This window comes from Pelodiscus sinensis, chromosome 11 (genome assembly GCF_052426305.1).
Source record: "Pelodiscus sinensis isolate ZL-2025 chromosome 11, ASM5242630v1, whole genome shotgun sequence".
Lineage (NCBI taxonomy): Eukaryota > Metazoa > Chordata > Testudines > Trionychidae > Pelodiscus > Pelodiscus sinensis.
The window spans coordinates 19,459,191-19,484,596 of NC_143062.1; the positions used below are offsets into that span (position 1 = coordinate 19,459,191).

The 25,406-nt window shown below is 51.6% G+C and overlaps 1 protein-coding gene across 4 annotated transcripts; it reads left to right on the top strand.

The window, feature by feature from the left end:
- The first annotated feature begins 8 nt into the window (after positions 1-8).
- RELA (RELA proto-oncogene, NF-kB subunit) lies at positions 9-23,594 on the top strand. Of its 4 annotated transcripts, none has more exons than XM_006129689.5 (11): positions 9-147; positions 15,432-15,476; positions 16,828-16,979; positions 17,531-17,679; positions 17,998-18,089; positions 18,815-18,952; positions 19,271-19,375; positions 19,997-20,209; positions 20,372-20,452; positions 20,869-20,967; positions 21,383-23,594. In XM_006129689.5, the coding sequence occupies exons 2-11, from the start codon at positions 15,434-15,436 to the stop codon at positions 21,988-21,990; spliced, it is 1,680 nt and encodes a 559-aa protein (XP_006129751.2). In that variant the 5' UTR covers positions 9-147; positions 15,432-15,433; the 3' UTR covers positions 21,991-23,594. The 4 variants fall into 4 exon arrangements, with proteins under 4 accessions (XP_006129751.2, XP_006129750.2, XP_006129748.2 ...); XM_006129688.5 differs by lacking the exon at positions 9-147 and adding an exon at positions 154-543; XM_006129686.5 differs by lacking the exon at positions 9-147 and adding an exon at positions 1,448-3,629.
- Positions 23,595-25,406: the final 1,812 nt, after the last annotated feature.

Below are 25,406 nucleotides of genomic sequence, written 5' to 3' on the forward strand. Positions count from 1 at the left end.
CAGCATGATTAACTCCTTCCGGTCCCAGCGAGGACCCGCTCCGGGGCTGTTCGTGGCGTTCGCCTGAATCGGAAAGGAATCTGAGGAGTTGGCGGGACCGCAGTTAGCGGGCGAAGCACGAATGGCGACAGCGGGAGATTGCCCCACGTACGTGCGCAGCTAGCTGGGCGCATGGGAGAAAATCATGTGACTCGGACGTGACGAGGCCTCTGGAGCGTTTAGCCTCACGAGGCCGGTTGAGGGCCCGGCAGCGTTTCGAGGGGTCCCCGAGATTCGGCTTCCCCATCGCCTTCCCTCCCTCCCAGTTTCTAAAACCGCAACCAAGTAGAGGGGGGGCCTTCAGTGGAGCCGCGTGACACGGGCCCCTGGAGCCCTGGGCCCGACAGCTGCTGGGGCCCACAGCCACCTAACTTGTAGTAGCCAGAGACTCGGAGCCAGGGCTCAGGAGTTCAAGCTTCTAACATGTCCACCTGCTTCCCAGCCCTTCCTTATTGACCTCGTATCGCTGCCGGGGCAGGCGAAAAACACCCTTTCTGTGTCCAGGTAGGAAGCTTAAAGCAGAACTAGGACTAGAGCCCAGCTTTCTAAGTTGGTGTGGCAGCATCTGTCTCCATAGATTTCCAGTAGTTTGCTGTGGCACCACTTGCCTTGCCTCAATGACCCCAGGAATCTTTAATCTTCTTTTAGAGGGCTTTCTAGTTCTGTCTTGTAAATCACCCTCGTATCAAGTTCAGACTTAAAGAGGCTGTTAATAGGTAGCCTTTTCTCTATGCTTGCCTAGGATCCCCTTGTTGCAAGGTGCTGTAAAAACATAGAACCTGCCTCACAACCTATAAATCCAGAAATGACAGGTGGATACAGCCATGAACAATGAGACAATCTGGTCTGCATGCTGGGCAATGGGTTCACCACCAACAATCTACATGTCATGCTTTTTGAAGCATCCCATCAAAGGATAGTTTGAAGGAGCTCAATGAGATAGCTTTGCATGCACTTACAGGGAACTCATAAACATGAGTGATAGCATAGGAGAAAGGATGAAGAGGCTTAGTAGAAATATAATAAGTATGCAGTAGGGATGTGAGTGTGTATCCAAGTACACGATTAATCAATGAGTCTGGGCTCATTGCTTAACACTGTGTTACACGCCCCCCCCCCTGCCTTTGACACATAGGCAACAGAGGGGGGGAGGAGCCAGCTTTTAAGATGGTTCCCATGTGTACCAGCTCCTGTCAAACCAACCTCCTCCCGCACTGTTGCCTCAGTGGGTGGGAGCTGGTATGTGCAGGTAGCCTAGCCTCCCCCCCCGTACTGCTGCCTCCCACAGAGCGGTGGGGGATAAGGAGGAGGTGGGAGCTAGTGCTCACAGGAAGCCTCCTGCCCCCTGCATTGCTTCCTCTGATACAGAGGCAGCGGGGGGGGGGGGGGGGGGCAGTGGGAGGGAGGACAGGAGCTGCTGCTGACGACAGGGACCTGACTTAAAAACCAGCTCCTTGCCAGCACTGGCTTCCGCCTTCCTTCCCACTGCATGTAAATGTGTAGCCACTGGAAAATTCAATGGTTATAGATTTAAAATGTGTTTATTTGTGTAACATCCCTTTTAGGCAGTTAATGCTTGGCAGCATGGGCTGAAAATGAAAATGTATAGGTGCTGGAAGTCAGGGTGCTGCTGCACTCTTTGGCTTGAAGTGGTTTCCATTATGTTTGTGGCTTACAGTTTGGTTCAATGACTCTCAGCACCTTCTTGTAAAAACTGTTCCAGCAGCCCTGTAAGAGATGAGTCAGATGGGGATTGGCAATGGAGGGCCTTGAAAGGGAAGAGAAGCAGCTTAGACTGATACAGGAGAAAAGGGAGGGCCAAGGAAGGGAAGCAAAGAGAAGTATGTCATGCTCAAAGTGAGAGCCTGAAGAATGATATTTGCACCAGAAAGGAAATGAAGCACAATCTCTCCAAGGTTATGTCTACACTGGCGGGTTTTTGCGCAAGAACAGCCATCCTTCCGCAGAGCCTCCACACTGCTCGCCAGCTCTTACACAAGAAGATTTACAGTAAAGTGTGGTAAGAGAGGGCTTCTTGTGCAAGAACTATGCTCTTTTCTAACAAATGTAAGCTCTCTTGCGCAAGAGGGCAGTGCGGACGCCCAGCAGGGGTTTCTTGTGCAAGAAAGCCCTATAGCTAAAATGGCCATCAGAGCTTTCTTGAGCAAGACAGCGTCCACACTGCCATGGATGCTCTTGTGCAAAAGCACATGACAGTGTGGCCGTGTTCTTGTGCAAGAGTTCTAGCACAAGAACCCTTGTGCAAGATGTTCTTGTGCAAGAAGCTGCCAGTGTAGACATAGCCCAAGAATTTGCTGGGGGCAGAGGTAAGGTGATATGGTTGTGTCCTCTTTAAGGGAGGCAGCATGAGTTTATTAGCTAATGGTGCCTATGGTGTCCTATAAACAGGGAACAGAACAACAGTGTTGCTAAGAAATAGCCTTAATGGGCCACCTCTGGGATTTGAATCCCCAAAGGCAACTGCAGGGCCATTTATTCAACCATTTACTGCTGTGGACATTTGGCCTAAAAAACCCAATGGGGAGGCCACAGCAGCTGTAAGACACATGTTTCCTGGTTCCTTTGTGGCCTTCTCATAGCCTATAGGGCACTATAATGTCCATGCACAGCCCCATATGTAGCCTTGTATCACCCCCACTCTGGTCCCTGTATAATGAAGTAGGCCCTACCCTACTCGTAGTATGGTTTATGTCTCATGAATTGGTCCCTCTAGTCAAGGGCTCCATAATGGTCCCGTGTGTGATTCCTGAATGACCCCAGAGCACTCTTGGTTAGGTTCTTAATAGCCCCCACGTTCCCAGCTGCAACATGGCCCCGCCGCCTCTCTTGGCTTTGCAATTTGCCCTGGCTGCCTTCGTCGCTTCTGCGCCTGCGTGGAATCCCCCCCCCCCCCCCGCGCTCGTTTGCATGAGGCGGGGCTTTCCCAGCAGCGGGGCGGATCACGTGCTGCGGGCATTTCCGCGTGCGGCGTAGTTTGCGAACGGATACGGCGGGTGCTGGACCCGATCCCGCCGGAGGACCCCGCGTGGACCACGCCCCTGGCCCCGCCCCTGACGCGGACCCCCGATTGGGCCCGGAGCACCGCTTCCGCCTAGGAACCCTTCGAGGGGCTGGACCCGCCCACGATTGGACTCGTCTCCCGCCCGGACAAGCTCCTCGGGACGCCCCACCAGCAGCCCTCTCCCGAGTGGGGCTGGGACACGGGGTCGGGATCCCCCTCCCGCCTAGGACCCGCACAGGAGCCACAATCCTCCCGTTCCCTCTCAGAATTCTCTCCGTTGGGGGCCTCGCCCCACAGAGGCCCCCATCCCCTTGGAGTCTAACCCCCCCCCCCCCGCCTGCCGTTGTACTGAGACACCCCCCCGAGCTCGCACACGTCCTTCTTGTGGACTGGGGTTTGTTTCCTGAGCCCCGCGCAGGAGCCCTCCCCAGCCTCGTATTCCCTGGATTCTTCTGGCTCCAAAGCTGGGAGCCCCCTTCCTTGACTCCCTCCAGCCAGGGAGCACCCACCGCAGTACCTCCTGTATTCCTAGCCTGGAACCTAGCCTGACTTATGGCAGAAATGGAAGGTAAGTGTATACGCTCACCCCAGCAATAGGGACTTTCCTCAAATTCAGGACCCCCATTTAACTCTGGGGTATCTCTTCTCCTTACCTTCATCTCTGGAGGGTTTGCATGAAATACTCATACAGCGAGTTACTGGGACAGTTGGATGTGTAAATGCAGTTGAGCTCATACAGATGTGAGTGTGGGGGGAGCACCCATTACTGGAGTGCTGGTTATGAATATGGGGGGCTTGAAGAGAAGCTGGGATTCCCCAGGAGTCTGGGTTTCCCCCACTTTGTCCCTTCTCCCCCCACCCCACCCATTATTTCCTCAACTGGGCCTCTGTTTTGTTTTGGAAAAGTATTGTGATGGTGGCTTGTGAAAACTGCTTCCTAGGCCTTGGTTGGCAGTGATTTCCCTGGTTGCTTTGGGGGTAAGGCAGGCACAGTGGATTTGGGATCTGAAATGTGGGAAAAGGAGAAGAGGGGGAATTGGTGTCTCTTAAGAAAGGCCAACACACTGGGAAAAACACAGGTGGCAGGATCCTTCAGACTGGAGGAAGGGCTGGGCTTGAGCTGACTGGACATTACACCATGGAAATGGCATCTCTGACTTGATGTTTTGGGCCTGTAACCATTAACACCTAGTTCTTATGTAGTGTGGCACTTTCCATATTATCCCATAACCCAGAGCTCTTCTGTCCCGCCACATCTGGGGCGGAAATACAGACACACAGTAAATTACTAAAACCGGAAGTGGTTTGTTTGTTATGTGTTTTAGACTTGAGGAACTCAATTTGTTTAGCCTAACAAAGAGAAGGGGTGATTTGATCAGACTATGGATAATTACCAGAGGAACAGACACTTGATAATGGGCTGTTCAATCTAGCAAAGATCTCATAAGATCTAATAGCTGGAAGCTGACGCTAGAAAAATTCATAGCAGAAATACTGTGTTTCTGTTTTAACAACAAGGGGAATTAATAACATTGGGCCATTTTCCCAAGGGGTGTGGTAGATTCTCTGTTGTTGGCAACTTACAAACTAAAATGGGTGTTTTTTCTAAGAGATCTATTCTAGTTTAATCAGGAATTACTTCAGGGCTACTATACCAGAGTTCAGACTAAATTATCACTGTGATTGTTTCTGACATTAAATTACTGACTATTTGTATTGCACTAGTATGTTGGAGTCCCAGTTGGGGCAACCAGGTGTATTGTGATAGCATGAAGGATCCCCTTTCCCCACAGATTGGTGGTGGATGCTGCTCAGATCTCTGGCTTAGAGTGCCCCAGTTGTACTGGGCACTGCTCAGACACATAATGGACAGGCTCAACACAAAGAGCTCCCTGGTGAGATCTTGTTTAAGGTAAAAGTCTTTTCCAGTTACCTGTATTGGCTAGGAGCGTAGAACCCACAACCATGATCAACAGTAGTGCTGACAAAAGCCACAATGGAGACATCTTTCCTGGGATAGGGAGGATTTGATGATGAAGTGATACCAGTAAACCCTGCCTAATATAGACAGGATGTTGAATGACACAGGAAAGTGAGGCACAGAGAGGAGAAGGGACTTCCCCAAGATTAGTGATAGACCTGGGAATAGAACCCAGGTGCCCTGAGTCCCAGTCTGGTGCCCTAGCCACTAGCCCTGATGAAGGGCAGGGATTGCTTTTCAGTGTGTGTCTGTGGAGCACTAGGCCTGATGGGGGGGACCCTGTGCAGCTCCTGGTGTGACAAGGGGTTCCCAGTCTTGGTCAAGGTCTCTGGACATTATTATTACTTGTATTACAGTAACGTAACAGGTTATTCTGAGCCTGCTCTCTGTTACACACCCAGCCCTAGGCTCTGATCCAACAGAGTGCTTGTGTGTAATTCTATACCCTTCATGGGTATCAGTATTACTGTGTATTACATATGTCTTGGTAGCACCAGGAGCCCCGGCCCACAGCAGGACTCCATTATGCTAGGCACTGTACAAAGAGAACAAAGATACTCCCTACCCCCAAAGAACCCAGTCTCTGGTCATGGTTGTGAGACCAGCTGCTTCAGAGACCAGCACAAGAGGGCCCTTCCCACTGCTGTGGTGGAAGCAGCTGAGGGGAGATAATCTGGCCTCCTTCAATGTCTTTTTCCCAACTCTGGCTAGAGATCAGCTTCATTGCTGAGGCGGGAGGTTTGATGTCCCATCCAAAACTCTGGCTTTCCAGCCTTCACCCTTCCGTTCTCCCTTCTGGATTCCTGTTTGGCCCCCCCAGCCTTAGTCACAGCCTGTGGGAATGAGTTTGGTAGGTGAACCGTGCTGTGCATAGAAATCTTTTCCTCTGATCACTTCTGAATTTGCTGCCTTATGATCTCAGCTAGGACTCTATTCAGGACATGCCTATGGCCCATATGATATAGAAGGTCAGCTTGTCACAGGCGCTCTTCTGGCCCTAGGATCTACAAATGTCCTTGTGCTAGGAGGAAGCAAAGGAGGTGCCCTATTTCTCCTCTCCTCCTAAGCTCAGCTGAGAAGTGAGCAGTCCCCATTGCTCTCTGCTGTTCCAGGCCCATCATTCTTGAAGCCTCCTGCAATTCTGCCAGGCCCTGTAGGAGGTGGCATGTCTGGTGCTGTGTGCAGCAGCACTGTTGGGTTATATGCTCGCATTGGAAGATCTTTCATTCCAAATTAGTTTTTTTTTACTGCTGCTTTTAATCTGTCTTGTCAGATGTCTCAGACTCTGGTTTAATGCATTTATTTAATATTATTTGTATTATAGTTGTAGTTCAAGGTGCCAATTGAAATCGGGGTCTCCCTTGTGCTCAGAGCCCCCATCCAGCTGAGAAGGGTAGGCCCAATTCTGTTGTGCCAGGCACAGGCACACATTAATACAGTCCCTGCTCTGGAGGAGCTCACAGTATGAATAGATGAAAGTAGATGAGGAGACAGAGGCTACTGGCATGCTTACCAGAGTAATCAGTTAATCAGCTCCTGGCCAGAGCAGCTCCTGCCCATGGCACAGTGTGGCAGACTTGGCCTGGCCTGGCTGGAGCAGCTCACGATGGGCTGTGCTGCAGGCCGGGGCTGCCCCTCCATCCTGGCTGGGCCTGCTGCACCACACCATGAGTGGGGTGCTGCTCCAGTGGCTCTCTGACCTGCAACATGGCAGGCCAGTTAAACATACAGTTTAACCAGTTAGCATTTTAAATGGCATTTTACATCCCTAGTTCTGACTCCCAGACCAATGCGCCTATCTGCTAGAACTAGGTATGTTAAAATTCATGTAATTGATTAGCCATGTAACTGCAGAAACTTTCAACAGTTACACCTGGGGTGGCAGCCAGCTCCCTGGGAGCCATTGTATGCTGGGAGCTAGCTTTAAAACTGCTCTCCCGCCTGCCACTGCTGCATGCAGGGAGTTGGCTGGAGCAGAGGCAGCAGCATCGGGTGGCACATGACTCCCTGGGAGCCGGACCAGTAGCCTTTACACTACACCGTTGCACTCTTACATCTCTAACTAGAACACATTGCTGCTTACAAAATTGACCAGAATTAAAGAATTATCATGGATTTCAAGGCCAGAAGGGACTTTTGTGATCATCTAATCTGACTCTTGCATAACCCAGCCAAGAGTACCATTCCTAGCCATTCCTACCTCCAGCCAAGATCTGATTTTCAAGCTAGAACATTGGTTTTAGAGGGACTTGTGATCTGGATTGAAAAACCCCAAGGTATAAACACTGCATCAGTCATGGAGTCAGCTGTTCTGATGGTTAATTCCCCTCCCTGTTAAAAATTTGCATCTTATTTCTGGTCTGAATTTGTCAAGTTTCAGCTCCTGGCAACTGGGTCTGATTTTGCCTTTGTCTCCTGGATTGAATCCTCTGCTCTCAGAAAACTCCTCTGCACAGAGGTGCTTAAAGCCCATGATCAAGTCATTCTCAAGTGTCTGTTTGGGGGACAGCTTTCTAGACTCAGTCGGATTGATCTCTTAGTTTCATACCAGGTGGATAAAATTCAAAGGGTTTATTTAAAAATAATTTTAAATTATTTTTTAATATTTAAATTACAGATGTTCTTTTAAATTAAAAGAAAAAATAGTTAAAATATGTATAACCTATAATTTTCTTATAATCTCTTAAAACGTTTAAATAAAAAATATTCTGAATCCATGACATTCTATTTAAAAAGTTTGAGTTCAAGGCTGCCTTTCAGTATAAAGAAAAAGAGGGAGGAGGCATCTAACTTTTGAGTTCAGAGTTTAGAAATATGGCACAGGACATCAGCCTGTTTCATTTTTAAGAGATTTAAAAATCTCTTCTGACTAGGAATTTAAACTCCATTCTCTGTCACATAAGCATGTTTGAAAATTTTCCCAGGCTGACCTGATATTATCAGTTGAATTCACTGGCTACAGTTAATCCCTCTGTTCCTTTAATAAATCATTTAGTTGTAAACGTGAAACATGTCTTCATAAGAGAAATTTGTGGATGCAAAACACTTAAGATTTTGTTTAATAAAAATGAATTTTAGCTACTGTTTAGTGTATTTAATTAAATTTCAGTTACCACCCTAATGCAGGTTGACACAAATAATGAACAAAAAGTTAATTAGTAAATAAGCCATATGTCTTTTGCCATTTTCTAACATGCTAAAGATGTTAATAAGAATCTGAAAATATTAAGCTATGTAATCACATAAATAAATGCATATTGTTAGTTCATTCTCTTAGGCAGTAAAAAGATGTAGCAAATCTAGTATAAAGACTATTTAATTGTAACTACATTTTTTTTAATGAGGGCATCCTTTCTTTGAAAATTACTAAAGAACAAATGGAAAGGTTTATGAAAATGGATGACAGAAATTCAGGCTTTCCGATTGGTGATTTAAATTGCTTTCATTTTAAATCGGTTGACTTGGTTCTCTAATGTTTAAGGACACCGGAGATGATCAGATCATGCAATCTGACCTCCTGTCCAACATGGGGGATTATTTTTACCCAGTTCCACTTGTGTTGAGCCCAGTGCATTTCACTTCTCAGGAGACTAAACAGTTTTGAGCCCCAGGCAGAGAACAGGGGAGGTCAAAGGGACTGCAGTGCCCACGTGCCCTACGCTGGCAGAGAATTGCTGAGGTGAGCTGTGCCCAGTTGATCCCAGCATGTTTCCTGCACTGTGCTGCAGAGGGAAGTGATATCTCCCAAGGTTTCTGCAAATCTGACCTGGGCGAAATTCCTTCCTGAACCCCCATCTAATGATTAGCTGGACCCTGAGCATCTGGGCAAGACCCGCCAGCCAGGCAGCTAGAGAGAGGATTTGATACCATTTCAGAGCAGTAGCTTACCCCATCCAGTGTCCCACATGGGCTGATCTCTGATGTTTCAAAGGAAGACAGAAAACCCTCCAACCCAGACATAAGAATGGCTGTGCTGGTCAGACCAATTGTCCATCTAGCCCAAAATCCTGTCTTCCAACAGTGGCCAATACCAGGTGTTTCAAAGGGAATGAAGAGATCAGGTAATCATCTGGCTAATAGCCATTGATGGTCCTATCCTCCATGGATATATCTAGTTCTTTTTTGAATCTTCTAATAAGTTTTAACAAAAAACAGGACTATGTAGCACTTTAAAGACTAACAAGATGGTTTATTAGGTGATGAGCTTTCGTGGGCCAGTCCCACTTCCTCAGATCAAATTTCTATCACTAATAAGTTTTGGCCTTCATAGCATCCTCTGGCAGAGTTCCACAGACTGATATTATGTGAATAAATACTTTCTTATGCTTGTTTTAAACCTGTTGCCTATTAATTTCATTGCACGATCCCTAGTTCTTGTGTTATAAGTAGGAGTAAACATTTTCTCCACGCATGTCTTGATTTATGGATCTCTATCTTATCTCCCCTTAGTTGTCTCTTTTCTAAGCAGTGAAGTCCCCATCTTAACTAACTAAACACCTCTACTTAGCTCCTGACTGAAGCCCTAAGGCATGAGATTTGATTACATTTGTCTTGATGTAGTCTGTCTTTTTGCAGTCATAGACATGAAATCAGTTTAGAAACCGCTGCTGTGAAGATTTAAATCTAGCCCATCTGTGTCTGATTTCAGTATGTTCATTGGAAACGGAACGTTCATTCATTTAAAACTGATTTTTTTGGGGGGGAGGGGCTTTCCCCATGCAACAATTAGTCTGTGGGTGGCACTGCCAGAGGATTTTATTGTGGCCAAGAGTTCAGGAGGCATTGCATAGAGACCGAAAGTTTAGTGGGAGATCAAAACTACCCAGAGAAAAGATTAAATAAAGCAAGCAAACCTTCAGGCAGGGCTTTGTAGCTTTCTACTTCAGGCCCCAAGCTGCCTGCTAAATAATGACTTAGTGACACCCCAGGAGCTCAATCTATTTGTTTAACCAAGAGAAGGCTAAGGGAGAACTTGATCCTAGTCTAGGAAGAGTGAATGGCTGGAAGTTCCCACCAGATACATTCAGAGTGGAAATCAGGAGGTAATGTGGGGAATTAACCAATGGAATAAACTACCAAGGGCCAGGGTGGATCCCTGGCAATTTTAAAATCAAGATGGGATGTTTTTTTTTCAAAAATACCGGCTGATGTTCCTCCAAGAGTTAATTCAAGGCTGGTCTATGGACTGTCATACAAGAGGTCATATTAGACTAGATGATGACAGTGACTCCTTCTGACCTCAGAATCTGGGCATCTATAATAGGAGTCCAGGGATTGTTCCCATAATTTTTCCTTTAGGCATCTTTGCCACTATGGAGACAGGCTAGATGGGCCCCTTGATCTGATCCTGTCTGGCTCTTTAGACAGATAGTCCCTTCCCTAAAGTGACAGTCTTTGAATTCTGTGTTCACACATTATCTGTTGCAGTAGGGTCCTGGACCAGCACCGGGGCTTCTGTTCCTAATCCCAGAGTAATAGGAATTTGTGGCCTTACCCTCTAAGGTGCATTACAGTCCATACTGTGGCCCAACTATCTGACTTCTGGCTACACAATACGGGTTAGTTCACAGTGACCACCTCTTGTGTGGCTCCAGCTCCCTTCATGTGCTTGTTCACCTACAACACACAAGATGCTTATGCATGAAGATATATAAACTCCCTCATGAAATACGTGCACAGGGGAGTGTGTTTGTATGTATATGCAGATGATGCACACATGACACACTCTGCCCTGTAGTCAGTCTAGTGTGTGTATAATAGTAATTTTAGCTCTTTCTGTACTTTTGATCAGATTTCAAAGCCTGCTACACAGGGGAATATCATTCTCATGCTGCTGCCTCTGGGGTGGGACACTGGAGTGGTTTACACAGCGATCCCTTTGCCTAGCACTGAACTGCAATTACCCCTGTTCTACAAATGAGGGAAACTGAGACACTGGCAGGGAAGATTTACCCAAAATCACCCAGTAGACTGGTGGCAAAGCCAGGAACAGAATCCAGGAGTCCAGAGCCCCAGTGTTATGTGCTACCCACCTGGCCACACTACCAGGTCTATATGTAATATTCCCATTCCTCTGTGATGATCCACAGAGGATGGGAGTCTCCCAGCCCCCAACTGCCCAGCCTAGCTCTAGCTTAATCTGTAATGATGCTGTCCTGAACTAGTAAAAGATGTCAGTATGGCTATACCAATGCAGTCATACTGGCAAACCTTCCTAGCAGTCTCCATTTATAGTAGCAAAACACTCCTTTGTACCAGTGCCTCAAGCAAAATGAGCCATGGCAAAAGGCTTTAGTATCCTTAGTAGTAGTGCCCTGAGTTTGCTTTGGAGCTTTTGCTAGTATAAAAGGCTAACCAATCTCACCCATAAGTGACCGTGCTTTTACCAGCAAATGTGTAGTTTCAATCGGGCTGCAGGCTTGTAGCTCGGGAAGTCCCCAGTTCAGTCCCTGTGGCTGTCATGCCTTTTTGAATTTGACACACGTACCTCCCTGTATGCCAGGGGTGGGCAATAATTTTTAAAAGGGGGCAACTTGATAAATTTCTGAAGTGGCCCCAGGCTGCCCCAGAGGGGGCTGGGCCTTGGGTGGGAGAAGTGGGGCCAAGAGACCTCTTGTGCTCCCCCCTTCCTCCCCCCTGACCCTGATTGGCTTGGGGGTGGAGAAGCACATGAAGTCTTCCCTCACTTTCCCCCAGAGAGCATCATCAGCAGTTTTAAAACAGATGGCAGTTCTCTCTAGATGCCTCAACCGGAGTGGACCTCACATGCTTTCCCAGGCCAATCAGGGCCTGGGGAGTGGGCAAAGTCTATTGCCCCCTGTTCTAACCCTGCCAGGGGCACACGGCAGCTAGAGAGAAATGTGTTTCTCTCTAGCTGATTGGCAGGGGAGGGGAGGAGACATTGTGTGCTCCCCCTGTCTCCAGGTCTCTATTGGCCTGGGGAGTGACAGGGCAGCTACAGGCCAGATCTATCGGCTTGGTGGGCCACATCCAGCCCATGGAGGCCCCTTTGTCCACCGCTGCTGTATGCATTTCTCTCGGGTGAGTGCACAGGGAACAGAAAGTACCTACAGGGGGAACAGAAATTGGCTAACATGAGAACTCTTCAGACTGACAAGCAGGTCTAACATGATCCAGCTACAGGAAGCTAAAGCTTACCAAATGCAGATAGAAATATGGCATCCCTTTTTACCAGTGAGGGGGAATTAACCAGTGGACCAGCCGTTGGCTGTGGTGGGTTCTGCATCCCTGGTGACGTTTAAAGCAAGATTGGATGGCTTTCTGGAAGATCTGCTGCAGTTCCTCCAGGACAGAGCCAGGCCAGCCTGTGCTATATAGGATGTCTGACTAGGTGATGTTAGTGGGCCTTTCTGGCCTTACACATGATGGATCTGCACGTGCTCCCCTGTACATGTGCATGTCAGCTGCTTTGCAGACAATCAATATACAAAGGCGGCTCCTGCCAACGTCCCAACTTCAATGGCTTTTGGGGAGAGATGGGGTAGAGGCCTCTGCGGTCAGTGGGGAGGCATAGCTGGATTGTCTCCGGAGTGGGGGAAGAAAACCAGCAGGACCTTGCTGCCTCCCAGACCCCTAGTTCCCTCTCTCCTCTAAGAGCTGCCGCTAGAGCGGAGGAGTTTTACACATCAGAAAAGGTTTCCTGAAACTTTAATGGACCTGTATGTGGAGGTAGCCCAACCCAGTACATAGTGTGCAGGACTTGTGGGTTATTTTTGCCACCTTGATGGGCCTGTCACCCTCCCTTCCGCTCTCTGTAGCTCAGTTTTCCTGCCCAACACTTCTTTGTGGATTATTCATTCTCCAGGGCAGGGACTGCCTCACTGTGCATTTGCAGCGAGTCTAGTCTTGGTCCGGGTCTGTGCAGGGTTCAGCAGGCCGTGCCCCTGATTTCAATCGGTGTCTGTGCAGAGCCTGGCACTGTTATAATGCCCATAATTTTTAGAGATGAGTCCCCCATCTAGTTCCATTCTTTCCCCTCCACTCCAGCACCCAGGGCAAGATTGGTCCCCAGAACTCCAGTTCTCTGTCCTCCCTGTGCTGAGCTGTTGCCACTCTTCTGGCTGGGAGAGCTGTTGGCCCAGCCTGTGGCAGGCAAGATTCCAGCACAAAACAGATGACATCAAGGGAAAGGAATTGCTCTCTCTGCCCCTCCCCCTGCTTTCCAGCAGGACATGGGGATGAGGATTCCCCATTCCCGGAGCTGGCAGGCCTGGGGTCACTGGTTAGAATATTGCCCCACCACCCCTCAGCCTTTCCATTCTAAATACTTTAGTGCTGAAACTGGCAGAAAACTCCCTTCAGGTGCCCCTCAATTCTGCCCTGCAGCCCCCTGCTACCCCAGCCCCGGGCTCACCCCACCCCCACACCTCTTCTAGTGCCCCCTCAATCCTGCCCTGCAGCCCCCTGCTAACCCAGTCCTAGGTCTCTATTCTCTACACGGAGACACACCTGTGGATTTTGAGGTGATAAGAGATACCGTAAACTGCTGCTTCCATTGGTCCTGGTCCATGCATAGGCCCCATAAATCACTTCCTACTAGCAGCCCTATTAGGACAATGGTACCTGGTTAATGAGTGAGCTGTGTCCCTTAGTAACCAGGGTGCAGCTCTCAGCTCTGCAAACAAACCAAAGGCATTAACTAACTGCTGGTCTGATGGAAGTTGGGAGCCCCTATGCTGGGCGGAATCAGGCTGCAGAATTGGGGTCTTAAGTGTGTGTTGAGGGAGCTCAGGTGGAGGCACGGGATTGTCTTCCCAAAGGAGCCACCAGAAGCCAGGTGTCTGGAGGAGTTCAGTGGGGGAACCCTGGGCTATATGATATATAAACACCCCCATCCAACCCACCCCAGAGGTGGCTGCATCTCAGTACCAGGCCAGGGATCCCTTGGGTGTATTTCTGAAGGATGTGTGCTTGGGAGGGGATAGTCTCTGTAACAGGGCTTGTCTGGTCCTTGCTGTTACCCAGAGTTGGAGGCGTCTCTGGTCCTTGCTGTTACCCAGAGTTGGAGGCGTCTCTGGTCCTGTAGGAATGACAGGTCTAGTGTCCAGACTATTCTGTAATTACTACAGAAACCATCATTTCATCTTCCAGTGAGATCCAGACACTTCTGGGGTGGAGCATGGCAATGTACAACAGCCACCCAGCAGTGCTGCATAAGGGTGTCTGAGGCAAATAAGAACATCTGGAATTGCCAGAGCATCTCAGGAGAGCAAATGGAATTGTCTGAGCTGAAAATTCCCCAGGGGAGTGGGGTTGAGAGGTTAGGCTCAGCGCACAGCCTCTTAGTGCTACACTGGGACATCTGGACCAGCCCTGACTGCCATGGGAGGGAGCCTGTTCCCTTCAGCACTCAGTGTATCTCTTGGAGGCGTTCCAGCTGCATCCTCGCCTGGCAATGTCTGCAGCCTGGGCCCCTCTGACATTTGGGTGTGGTGCTAGGCTGGCACGGTCCCATGTGTGTTACAGGAAAGAATAGCAGGGTAGGGGAGTTGGGATTTGCCCAACTCTGGGACAGATCTGAGATTATAAGACCATGAGAATGGCCGTACTGGGTCAGACCAAAGGTCCAGCTAGCCCAGTAGCCTGTCTGCCAACAGTGGCCAGTTCCAGGTGCCCCAGAGGGGGTAGACCGAAGACAATGATCAAGCGATTTGTCTCGTACCATCCATCTCCAGCCTCTGACAAACAGAGGCCGGGGACACTGTTTCTGGCTAATAGCCTTTTATGGACCTAACCTCCATGAAATTATCTAGCTTCTCTTTAAACTCTGTTCTAGTCCTAGCCTTCACAGCCTCCTCTGGCAAGGAGTTCCACAGGTTGACTACACGCTGTGTGAAGAACTCTCTTTTATTAATTTTAAACCTGCTACCCATTAATTTAATTTGGTGTCCTCTAGATCGAGAGCCATTAACTCCCTGTCATGAGCCCCTGCACTACTTCCTTCCCCTCCTCATTCTCACCCTGCCTGAATATGTTTTATTTGTAATTCCATGTTATTCTGCAACTTCTAGCCAGCCTTGTTCCCACCCCAGAGGCACTTGCATCTCACCACTCTTCCCTAGGGCAGCATAAGCTCTATGTTGTGGGGAAGTCAAGATTCTGGGCAGCAGATAGGCCAGGCCTCATAGAACTATGTAAGAACTATGTAATACATTGGGGGGTGGGGGGGGGGCGGGGGGAAGAGTGGTGATGAGGTGTAATACCAGGTATGGACACTAGGTGGAGCTGATTGACAAGAGAGCTGTTTTGCTAGTTGGGACCATACAAAGGCCCCATCTGCATGCTGCACTTGTGGAACTCTGTGCTGCAGGAAGTTGCTAAAACTCTGGCTCAGTCATGTAAATAACCACTCCCATTGTTGCCTTTCAGACATGCTGCCTTTTGTCTTACTCCAGCAGAACTGGGCACTCCAGGGTGAGTCATGAGTCAATGAATGTAATTAACAAAAGTATGATCATTACTAATGTATTTCACTACTAATTGCCCTCAAAGGTGTTAGGGCTTTTGGAGCACTAGTCCCTCACAAAACCATATCAGATACTAGAGATTATCTCTGTAGAACCCAAACATCCTGGCTCTCAGAACCCCCTTCTCTAGCTCACTAGATAGCGCTCTCACCCCAGAGCAGGAATAGAATGCAGGAGGCTGCTGTGCTGCAGTGAGTGGAGCAGTAGGACGCTAGGGGGTGCTCTCTCAGGACAGCTACACTGCACCTTTAGCTTGAAATAAGCTATGCAATTTGAGCTATGCAAATTGCGTATCTTATTCTGAGTTAATTTTGAAATAGCATATTTTGTAATTTGGCACGGTCTACACAGCGCCAAACTTTGAAATAATCCGCTATTCCGGAATGTCCCTTAAACCTCCTGGAACAAGGTTTACAGGGACATCGGAATAGCGAGCCCATTGTATTTTGAAATAACAGGCTTGTTTCAAAGATGCAGAATGAAAATAGTGCCGCAGTGTAGACATACTCTGAGTAAGTGCCTTCTTCCCTGCCCCCCCAGTATTGTAGTTTGTCACTAGGGCGTGCCATGCTGCTAGAAATGCCATTAACTGCATGAGACACAAATGTGACGCTATCTCTCAGCACTTGGTGAGGGATCTGTGTATAAACAGGCCTTATTTTTCACCCCAGAGGCAGCTGCATCTCAGCATTCTGGGCTCCTAGTGCCAGGGGTTCCCGTCTGACTGGGGTTGGGATGACTCATGGTGGAATCTGGATTAGTCACACTCTGAGGTGGATTCCTGCAGTGGAAGTTGCAGTCAGTGGCTAGGCCCTGGGTGATGGCCCAGAGCATGATTGGGAAACGCTCAAGCCTGATTCTGGCAGGAGTTCTCCTGGGGATTCCGTCTTTTCCCTTCAGCGCTGCTGGCCTGCCAGCAAGAGTGATGTGAGGAGCTGGACATTGTCCTCTTGCTGTAAAGCTCCAATCAGGAAATCCTCAAGAGGGGTAACTGCCAGGACTATGCTGAGATGTGGCAGTGGGTGCTGTCCCTGGCCCTATGCAGCACTGCTACCATCTCTGGTGTGGGGCTGTTCAGAAAGATTCCTGGGTTCTATCCAGGTGGGATCTAGTGGAGAGGGCCAGAAGGGCTGGGAGTCAGCCCCTCATTCAGTCCATGTGCCTGACTTTCCCTCCATGCTCTATGGTACTTGTGCCCTGCAAGCCAAAGCTATTGCTGATTGCAGAGTTGTGGGTGGGGTGGGGGATGTTGCAACTCAGTTTGTCCATCACTCATGTCTGTGTCTCTGTGTCCCCAGAGCCCCCTCCCAGCAGCACTCCTTATGTGGAGATCATCGAACAGCCCAAGCAACGTGGCATGCGCTTCCGCTACAAGTGTGAGGGGCGTTCTGCCGGCAGCATCCCCGGGGAGCGCAGCACCGACACCACCAAGACACACCCCACCATCAAGGTCAGCCCCATCCCCCACCACACCGATCAGCCCGCCTCCCCACACTCACCAACCAGGTCTGTGCACCTTCAGTGTCCCCACTCCTGCATCTCCTCAGTCCCTCACCTCTGGCTGGTGGCCTGGACCTGCAATTGACATCCTGGGGGTTGCCTAGTGGATGGAGCAGAGAGCTGGGAACCAGGATTCCTGGGAAAGAAGTGGGGGCTTGTGGGCAAGAGGGGGCAGGGGGAGCTGGGAGCTAGGACTCTTAGGGTCTCTCTCACGCTTTCTTGATTTGCTGCATGATCCCAGGGAATGCTGCTTCCTCACTCTGACTCATTTCCCCACCCCCTAGGAGATTGGAGGAAGGTGTCAGAGTGTTAACGCTCCTGTGCCCAATGTAGCCTTATGCCTAAGGGGCCAGAGCCCTGCAGCGGCTGCCCCCAGGAAAGCAGGAGGGAGCAGTGAGTTTGGAAGGTCTTAGCCTGATTTCCAGTGGGGGTGGGACACCTTTTTTGTCAAGCTGAGGATCCGTGGCACCCCTAATCTCTGCCACCATCTTCCACCCCCAGATCAATAATTACACAGGTCCTGGGAAGGTTCGCATCTCACTGGTGACCAAAGATGCTCCCCACCGACCCCACCCTCATGAGCTGGTGGGCAAGGACTGCAAGGATGGCTACTATGAGGCTGAACTGTCACCTGAGCGCAACATCCACAGGTGAGCCCCAATGCTTGTGTTCAGTCCGAAGCTTTGTTTGGTAGGCGTGTGGGTTCTACTGCATGAGAGATGGGGGCTAGGAGTCAGGGCTCCTGGGTTCTGTCCCTGGAATTGGGGGAAGGCTGGGGGGGAGTGGGTTAAAGCTGTGGGGTGGGGGAGTTGGACATCAAGGCTCTTCAGCTCCCCTGCTGATTTCTTTGTGACCTTGGGGAAACTGCAGCATCGCGAGGGGTGAGGATCAGCATGTTGGGGCAGGGCTGGGGGCTCCCAACTCGGGCTGGGCTGGCACCCATGTGCATAATGCTGCCTGCATCTCAGCTTCCAGAACCTGGGCATCCAGTGTGTGAAGAAGCGGGAGCTGGATGAGGCAGTGGCACAGCGCATCCGCACCAACAACAACCCCTTCAATGGTGAGGGGAGACAGAACCAAGGATAGCCCTTCATGGGGGGAGGACTGTTTGGGCATGGGGCAGAACCAAGGATGGCCCTTCATGGGGGGAGGACTGTTTGGGCATGGGGCAGAACCAAGGACAGCCCTTCATGGGGGGAGGACTGTTTGGGCATGGGGCAGAACCAAGGACGGCCCTTCATGGGGGGAGGACTGTTTGGGCATGGGGCAGAACCAAGGACAGCCCTTCATGGGGGGAGGACTGTTTGGGCATGGGGCAGAACCAAGGACAGCCCTTCATGGGGGGAGGACTGTTTGGGCATGGGGCAGAACCAAGGACAGCCCTTCATGGGGGGAGGACTGTTTGGGCATGGGGCAGAACCAAGGACAGCCCTTCATGGGGGGAGGACTGTTTGGGCATGGGGCAGAACCAAGGACGGCCCTTCATGGGGGGAGGACTGTTTGGGCATGGGGCAGAACCAAGGACGGCCCCTTCGGGGGGAGAACTGCCCACGGGAGGGGAGAGGCAGAAACAACAATAGCCCCTGTGACATGAGGGGGGAACCCCTTGGGAAAGAGCAAACAGGAGCTCTTTGATGGGCCGGGCTCAGAGCCATAACAACTCTTTCAGTCAATGTGGGGCAGGAGTTTGCCTGGAGAGGGCTGGAGCCAAGACTCCTAGGAGAGGGGAGGTAGAATTGGGGATCAGCCCTCCCCAGAGTCTCATCCTTCCTCTCACCCCTGCAGTGCCCTTGGACGACCAGAAGGGGGACTATGACCTGAACGCCGTGCGGCTTTGCTTCCAGGTGTGGGTGCAGGACCCTGTGGGTACTGGACACCTTGTGCCACTTCCCCTTGTGGTGTCACAGCCGATCTACGACAACCGTGAGCCTGAAGAGAGAGGACCAGGCCTAGCTGGAGGGTGGGGGTGGGGAGAGGGAGATTGGAAGCAGGGTGGGGAGGGGATCTGACCCAGTTGCAGGAGCTGGGGAGCACAGCAGTAGGGGAGAGGGTACTTGGGAGCAGGTCCTTGACCCAGAGATTGAGGGAGTTGGTGGGGTCCTTGGAGCAGCAGTAGGGGGTGGTTATGGAAGAATGGAGGGGCCGAGGGATGCTGTGGGGAGAGGAGCCCCTGGAAAGAGACCCACCTGTGTCCACATGTGGGTTTGTACTGGGGACTCTGACTGTCTCCCCCTCTTCCAGGTGCCCCCAACACAGCTGAGCTGAAGATCTGCCGGGTCAATCGCAACTCAGGGAGCTGCCTGGGGGGAGACGAGATCTTCCTGCTTTGTGATAAAGTGCAGAAAGGTGAGTGCTTGGGGGAAGCCCTGGGACTCCTAGCATGAGAGGATGAATGGGGGACCTGGGCATTCCCAGAGGGGTGAGTACAGGGGTGTCTCTCCCTCCATCAGGACACAGTTGGCTTTTTCTCCAAAAGCTGGATCTCTAGCCTGGCTTCCCGCACAGGGATTGTGACTTGCACTTCTCCCCCCCACCCCACATACCCATCCTCTGAGCAGCTGGTTCTCTTGCTCTCAGATGAGGAAGCCAGTGGTTAGTGAGGGGTGTGGGCATTCCCTGTAGCTGTATATGCTTGGGAGAGATTCAGATGCCACCTAGCTGATTAGCAGAGCCTCCACAGCACGTTTTGGTTCTGTTGGTGGTTCACAATTACACATGCCTTGGTGCACGTAAAAAATTATGGATGCAAAAAATCCGCACGTGGATGGAAAAGATTAGAGGGAACATTGTTAGTGGGTTGGCCTGGTGTCAGAACTCCTGGGGTCTGTCCACAGTTTTGGCAGGGCAGAAAGGTCTAATAGTTGTAGGGATAATGAGGAGGGGGGATCCTTAAAGCCAGACTCCTGGGTTCTATCTCCAGCTCTCCCACTGGTGCCTGCAGCCCCTTCACCACCCCTTTATTTCCAGAGGACATTGAAGTCCGGTTCTTCAAGGACTCATGGGAAGCCAAGGGCTCCTTCTCGCAAGCAGATGTGCACCGGCAGGTCGCCATCGTGTTCAAAACCCCCCCCTATCAGGACCAGGCACTCAGGGAGCCGGTGACGGTCCAGATGCAGCTTCGGCGCCCATCTGACAAGGAGGTCAGCGAGGCCATGGAGTTCCGCTACCTGCCAGATGAAGGTACCATGAGGACTTTCCTTTAAGGGGTGTTGGCTCTACTCTGGCCATAGAGTAGGGGAACTAGCTGGCTTCAGGAGCGGGGAATGGTACCCTGCTCTGTGGTAGGGGGGAAAGGAAGGGGGAAATCAGTCCCCAGGGCTAAAGAGCTGTGCTGTCTCATAGGTGACTTCCATCGCATCGAGGAGAAGCGCAAGCGCACACGGGACACCTTCAAGAACTTTGTACAGAAAACACCTTTCGCAGGTGAGGCTGGGGTTGGCTAATGGCTCTGAACAGGGACAGGGCAGTAGAGTATGTGGGGGGATGGACAGGAGGTTGTGTGGGGTCTCTTAGATGGACATGGAGAGGATTTTAGCTAGGGAGTTGGGAGTGTCTGGAGAGAAGGGGTTCTTTGTTGTGGGAGGGCAGCTCAGGAGCATGCGTAGCTCTTGGGAGTGGGAGGGCTTTGAGTTGGGCTTCAGGCCCTGAAAACAATTGGGTTGGGGGCCAACTGAGCTTGCTTGCCCCTAGTACAGGTTATAATTGTGGTGTTGGGAGATGGAATCCATTAGCCTCCTGTCCCGGGAGGATCTGAGGGTGGCCTAGCTGCAGTGAGGGGATCCTCTGCTGTGTCACCCCCAGCCCCACCCCCCGGTCATTGACTCGGTCCTTCCTCCCAGCAGTGGTAGTTCCAGAGGCACGCTCACCACGTCGGATCGCTGTCCCTAGCCGCACAGCTCCTGTTCCCAAACCCACTTTCAGCCTACCCAGCATGAGCGGTAAGGGGGCGTCAGCCACACTGCACCAGGGCGGGGAAGGGAGCGTGGGGGCTTTCCCGCTAGGGAGCACCAGCTCTGGTCCAGCTCCAGTGTGTGGGGACTGCCCAGTCCCCTCTAATGCTTTTCTGTACCATGCCATCCTGGGGGAAGGTCCTGGGGTCCCTGCTGCATTCCCTGTAAGCTGCACGCTTGTGTGGCTGCTCAGGAGAGATTCAGATGCCACCCTGCTGATTTGTAGAGTGCCCACAAGTGGGTTTGTTGCTACTGGTGGTGCACATTCACACATGCCTCAGTGCCCATAAAAATTTATGGATGGAAAAAAATCTGCGTATGGATGGAAAAAATTAGAGGGAATATTGGTCTCTGTTCATTGGGTCCCCCCTACCTCCTCGCACTAACCTCTCCTTTCCTCTAGGTCTCCCCGGAATGGCAGGTGCCATGGGGCAGCTGCCACCAATCCAGAAACCGCAGGCCACGGCCCAGCACTCCTCTTTACCTTTTACTGGGCCCAGCCAAGCTCCTCCCGCCCCCCAGCTGAGATTCAGTACAGTCAACCTGGAGCAGTTCTCCAGCCTGGGCATCTCAAGCCGGGCCCAGCCCCCACCTCCTGTTCCTGAGACTGAGCCCAGCTTTGATGCCTTGTTCCAGCTGCCTTTTGACAGTGGGAGCGACTCCGCTACCATGGAGCTGGGAGCCCTGTTGGATGACACCACCTACGCCAGCCTAGAGTCCATCAACACTAATGACTTCCGGCAGCTGCTGAGCCAGGGGTCATCCATGGAGGGGGCTGATGGGCACAACATGCTCCTGACCTATCCCGACTCAATCACCCGCCTGATGAGCAGCCAGCGTGGTGTGGTGAGTGGGACAGGGGAAGAGTCACAAGGTGACGGTGGGGGTGGGGGGGGCAGCGGTGCCAACAGCTTCATCAACGGGGTCCTAGGCACCCTCCCTGAAGAGAGCCTCACCTCCATGGGAGATCTGGACTTCAGTGCCTTGCTCAGCCAGTTCAGCTCCTCCTAGAGGGGATGTTAGGAAAGACAGACTGACAGTGACACCCTCTGTGTGGCTTTGCACAAAGGACTCGGGGCAACTGCTCATCTGCTGAGAACCTCCCTGGAAAGATCAGACTCTGCTCTGGACTCAATCCGCCCAGGTCTCCCTCCAGCCTGGGCCTTATATTACTGGCTTTGTTTGGCTTCAGATCTCACTGTCCGCCTCTCCCCACATGTCTCCCGTGCCCTGCTCTGTATCTACCCACTGGTGGGTGTCTCCCATCTGTCAGGAAGAGTGGGTAATGCCAGGAGTTATTTTCCTCCCCCATTGCAGGGGTTGGGGGGCAGGAGCAAAGAAAAGCCCCACCCTCTTTTCACAGTAATGGAGGGGGAAAGGGCGGAGAATGGACTGATCTATGGTCGGGACAGGCTTGATTCATTCACAGGATGGGGGAGGTGGAGGGTGAAGCTGCCCCGAGCTTGGAGCAGTGTTCCCTGTAAGCTGAGCGCTTGGGGACTACCATGGAGAGATTCAAATGCTGCCCAGCTGATTAGCAGAACTCCTGCAGCCGGGAACACGTGTTTTTTCCTGGTGGTGTACGTCACATCTTGGTGCATATAACAAAATTTATTCCACATAGGTGGAAAAAAATTAGAGGGAATGTTGATTCTGGATTCTTTCTGCTCCCTTCTTCTTTACCTGAAAATTGCTGGCTAGTGTGAGGGAGCTCTACCCCAGCTCCTGTAACAGTTCTGATTAGCTGCCCATTTCCATTTCCAGCCTCCTGGGGCAGGCAGCCAATCACAAGGGGTTTCCTTAAGACAGGGCAGTGAGTTCTGGCATCCAGACCAGACTGGCTCTGTGTTGCTGGAGGAAGCAAAGAATTCTCTTCTCACCCCAGAAGGTGCCTTAGCAGAAGCAATATTAACTCCCCCCTTTTTGGAGTGGGGAGTGTAAACCGGGCTCCTCCCACCCAGCAGCAGGCAGGGATGACCTGTGGGCTACTCTGCACCTCCTTGCTAGGGGGGACTCTTCCCTCTGTTGCACAGTGGCTTTGGGAGGTACTCCTTGCCCTCTACAAGCTGAGTAAGGAGGATAGGGGTTGCTGCTGTATATTTGCTGCAGCCTGTTTTGGCATGACCTCAGGTTGTAATATGTGCCTTGCCATGTGGTGGGAGGGGACAGAACTGCCCCTTCACCTCTAGTGCCCTGGATCCCTCTCATCTGTACTCCATGGCTCAGAAGACTCCACTGGGCCTGCTGTTGGGGTGGTGGCAGTGCCCAAAGCAGTCAGGAGGAGCACCCTCCTGGGTCTGTGAAACAAAGTTGGCTCTGCTAGATGTCCTAAGAGAGACTATGGACCTTTCAGAGGCCCTGGGCCACTCCTCCATCTGGCTCCAGCCCACAGTAGGAATGCCCAGAGAGGAGCGCTACAGAGCGTCTGGGCCCATCATGGCCTCTCTGTGCATTCACCATTACAAGGCTTGTATAGTGTACCTGACTCTCTATTTTGGCTTCCTCTGTCCTGTGTCTTACTATTGGCTAAAAATAGAGGGTTGGTTTTAACAATGAGTGATGTACTATTAATGTATTTGCTAACTCTGGGGCATGGGGGACTTGCTTCCATGCCCACTTTTTCTGCTGACTTATGTTCCTAATAAAACTAGTCAAAGAACAGCGCCTCCTTCTTATTGGCACATAAAAATAGTGCCATCTACTGAAACCAGTCCCTGGTGGGCCTTGACCTCCTGAGTCATGCAGTCTCCTATCACAGGCAACTGTCATCAACAGCCCCTGCCAGCACTTAAGCATCCTGCTATTTCCCATTCCCTCAGCATTGCTCCAACAGTTTGTACTACAGTAACTCAAGCAATCCCTACCGGGAACACCTGGGAGTGTCTTGGCTCACTAAGTGGCTTCATTTACACACCCAGGTTGGAAATATTTTGACTATGGGCTGGATCTTGCCACCTGAATCGGGAGCTACTCCAGGAAGCTAGGACCAGATCAGATCTTGCTCACTGAGCCCAGACACTTCTAGGGGTGTGTCTATGTAACCCACACACCTGGGCTATGTCTACACTGGCGGGTTCTTGCGCAGGAAGATCTCTTGCGCAAGAAAACGTCTACACTGGCCAGAACCACATCGTAAGAACGCTGAGCTCTTGCGCAAGAAAGTGTCCACGCTGGCGGGAAGCCCTTGCGCAAGAATGTATCTCCGGAAGCAAATTGGCCATGTCAAGAGGTCACCAGCAGCGTCTGTGGACATGCGCCAGACCCCCACTGGGAAATGTACTTAAAGGGACTCCTCGATGGCTGTTTCCCTGTGGCTGCATGCTCACGCACCCTTTTGAGAACAGCACTTGTCACCTCTGATCCTGGCAAGTGCCCCGGGCACCCTCGCTGCCACCGTCACAGCCATGGAGCCGGAGGAGGACCCCAGCCAGCAACATCCGCTCCTCATGGCCATTACAGAGGCTGCGGAGCTCCACCAGGGAGCCACATTGCTCCTGCAGGAGCTGGAGACTGGGCAGCAGGTGCAGGACCTTACCACAGCTGCAGCTGGGCTTGGGCAGCCGTACCCCACCACTGACAGGCGCCTCTAGAGCTACGACACCAGTGGGGACTGGTGGGAGCGCCTGGTGCTGGGACAATGGGGAGACCAGCAATGGGTGCAGAACTTTTGGATGCACAGAGGGACATTCCATGAGCTCTGCACCTGGCTCACCCCTGCGCTCCAGAAGCAGGACACCCGCCTGCACCCTGCCATCCCCGTGGAGAAGAGGGTAGCGATTGCCCTCTGGAAACTGGCCACACCGGACAGCTACCGCTCCATGGCGAACCAGTTTGGGGTGGGCAGGTCCATCATCAGCGTGGTCATCTGGCAGGTAAGGCCCTCCATGGACCATGGGCTCAACCTGGGGGAGGGAAGGGGCCAGACCGGGTGGGGGAAGGCTGTCCCGGAAAGGGGAAGCCCCGCACATGGGGTCACGCTGTCCCTCCTGCACACAGCCCCGCTGGTGGGGGAGGGGGAGATCCCTGTGTGGGGGGAGGGGCCATCAAAGGGAGGGTGAGCACACCCCAGGGGCCCATGTACGCACTGTCTCTCATTCCATACATCCCTCTGCAGGTCGTCAACGCCATCAATGACGTGCTGCTCCAGAGGGTGATCCGCCCCCAGGACATGGACAGCACCATTACCGGCTTCACCAGCCTCGGGTTCCCGAATTGTGGGGGAGCTATAGACGGGACCCACATCCCCATCCGGACCCCAGAGCACCAAGTGGCCTGGTTAATAAACCGGAAGGGCTACTGCTCCGTGGTGCTCCAGGCGCTAGTGGACCACCAGGGCCGGTTCCAGAACATTTATGTGGGGTGGTCCAGGTGGGCCCATGACGCTCGCATCTTCAGGCACTCAGGCCTGTGCCACAGGCTGGAGGCGG

Excerpts from the sequence above, each read along its gene's own strand:
- RELA (XM_006129686.5), top strand. Across the intron at positions 15,477-16,827 it reads GCAGAACTGGGCACTCCAGG|AGCCCCCTCCCAGCAGCACT; the intron begins GTGAGTCATGAG and ends CTGTGTCCCCAG. Across the intron at positions 18,953-19,270 it reads ACAGCCGATCTACGACAACC|GTGCCCCCAACACAGCTGAG; the intron begins GTGAGCCTGAAG and ends CCCCTCTTCCAG.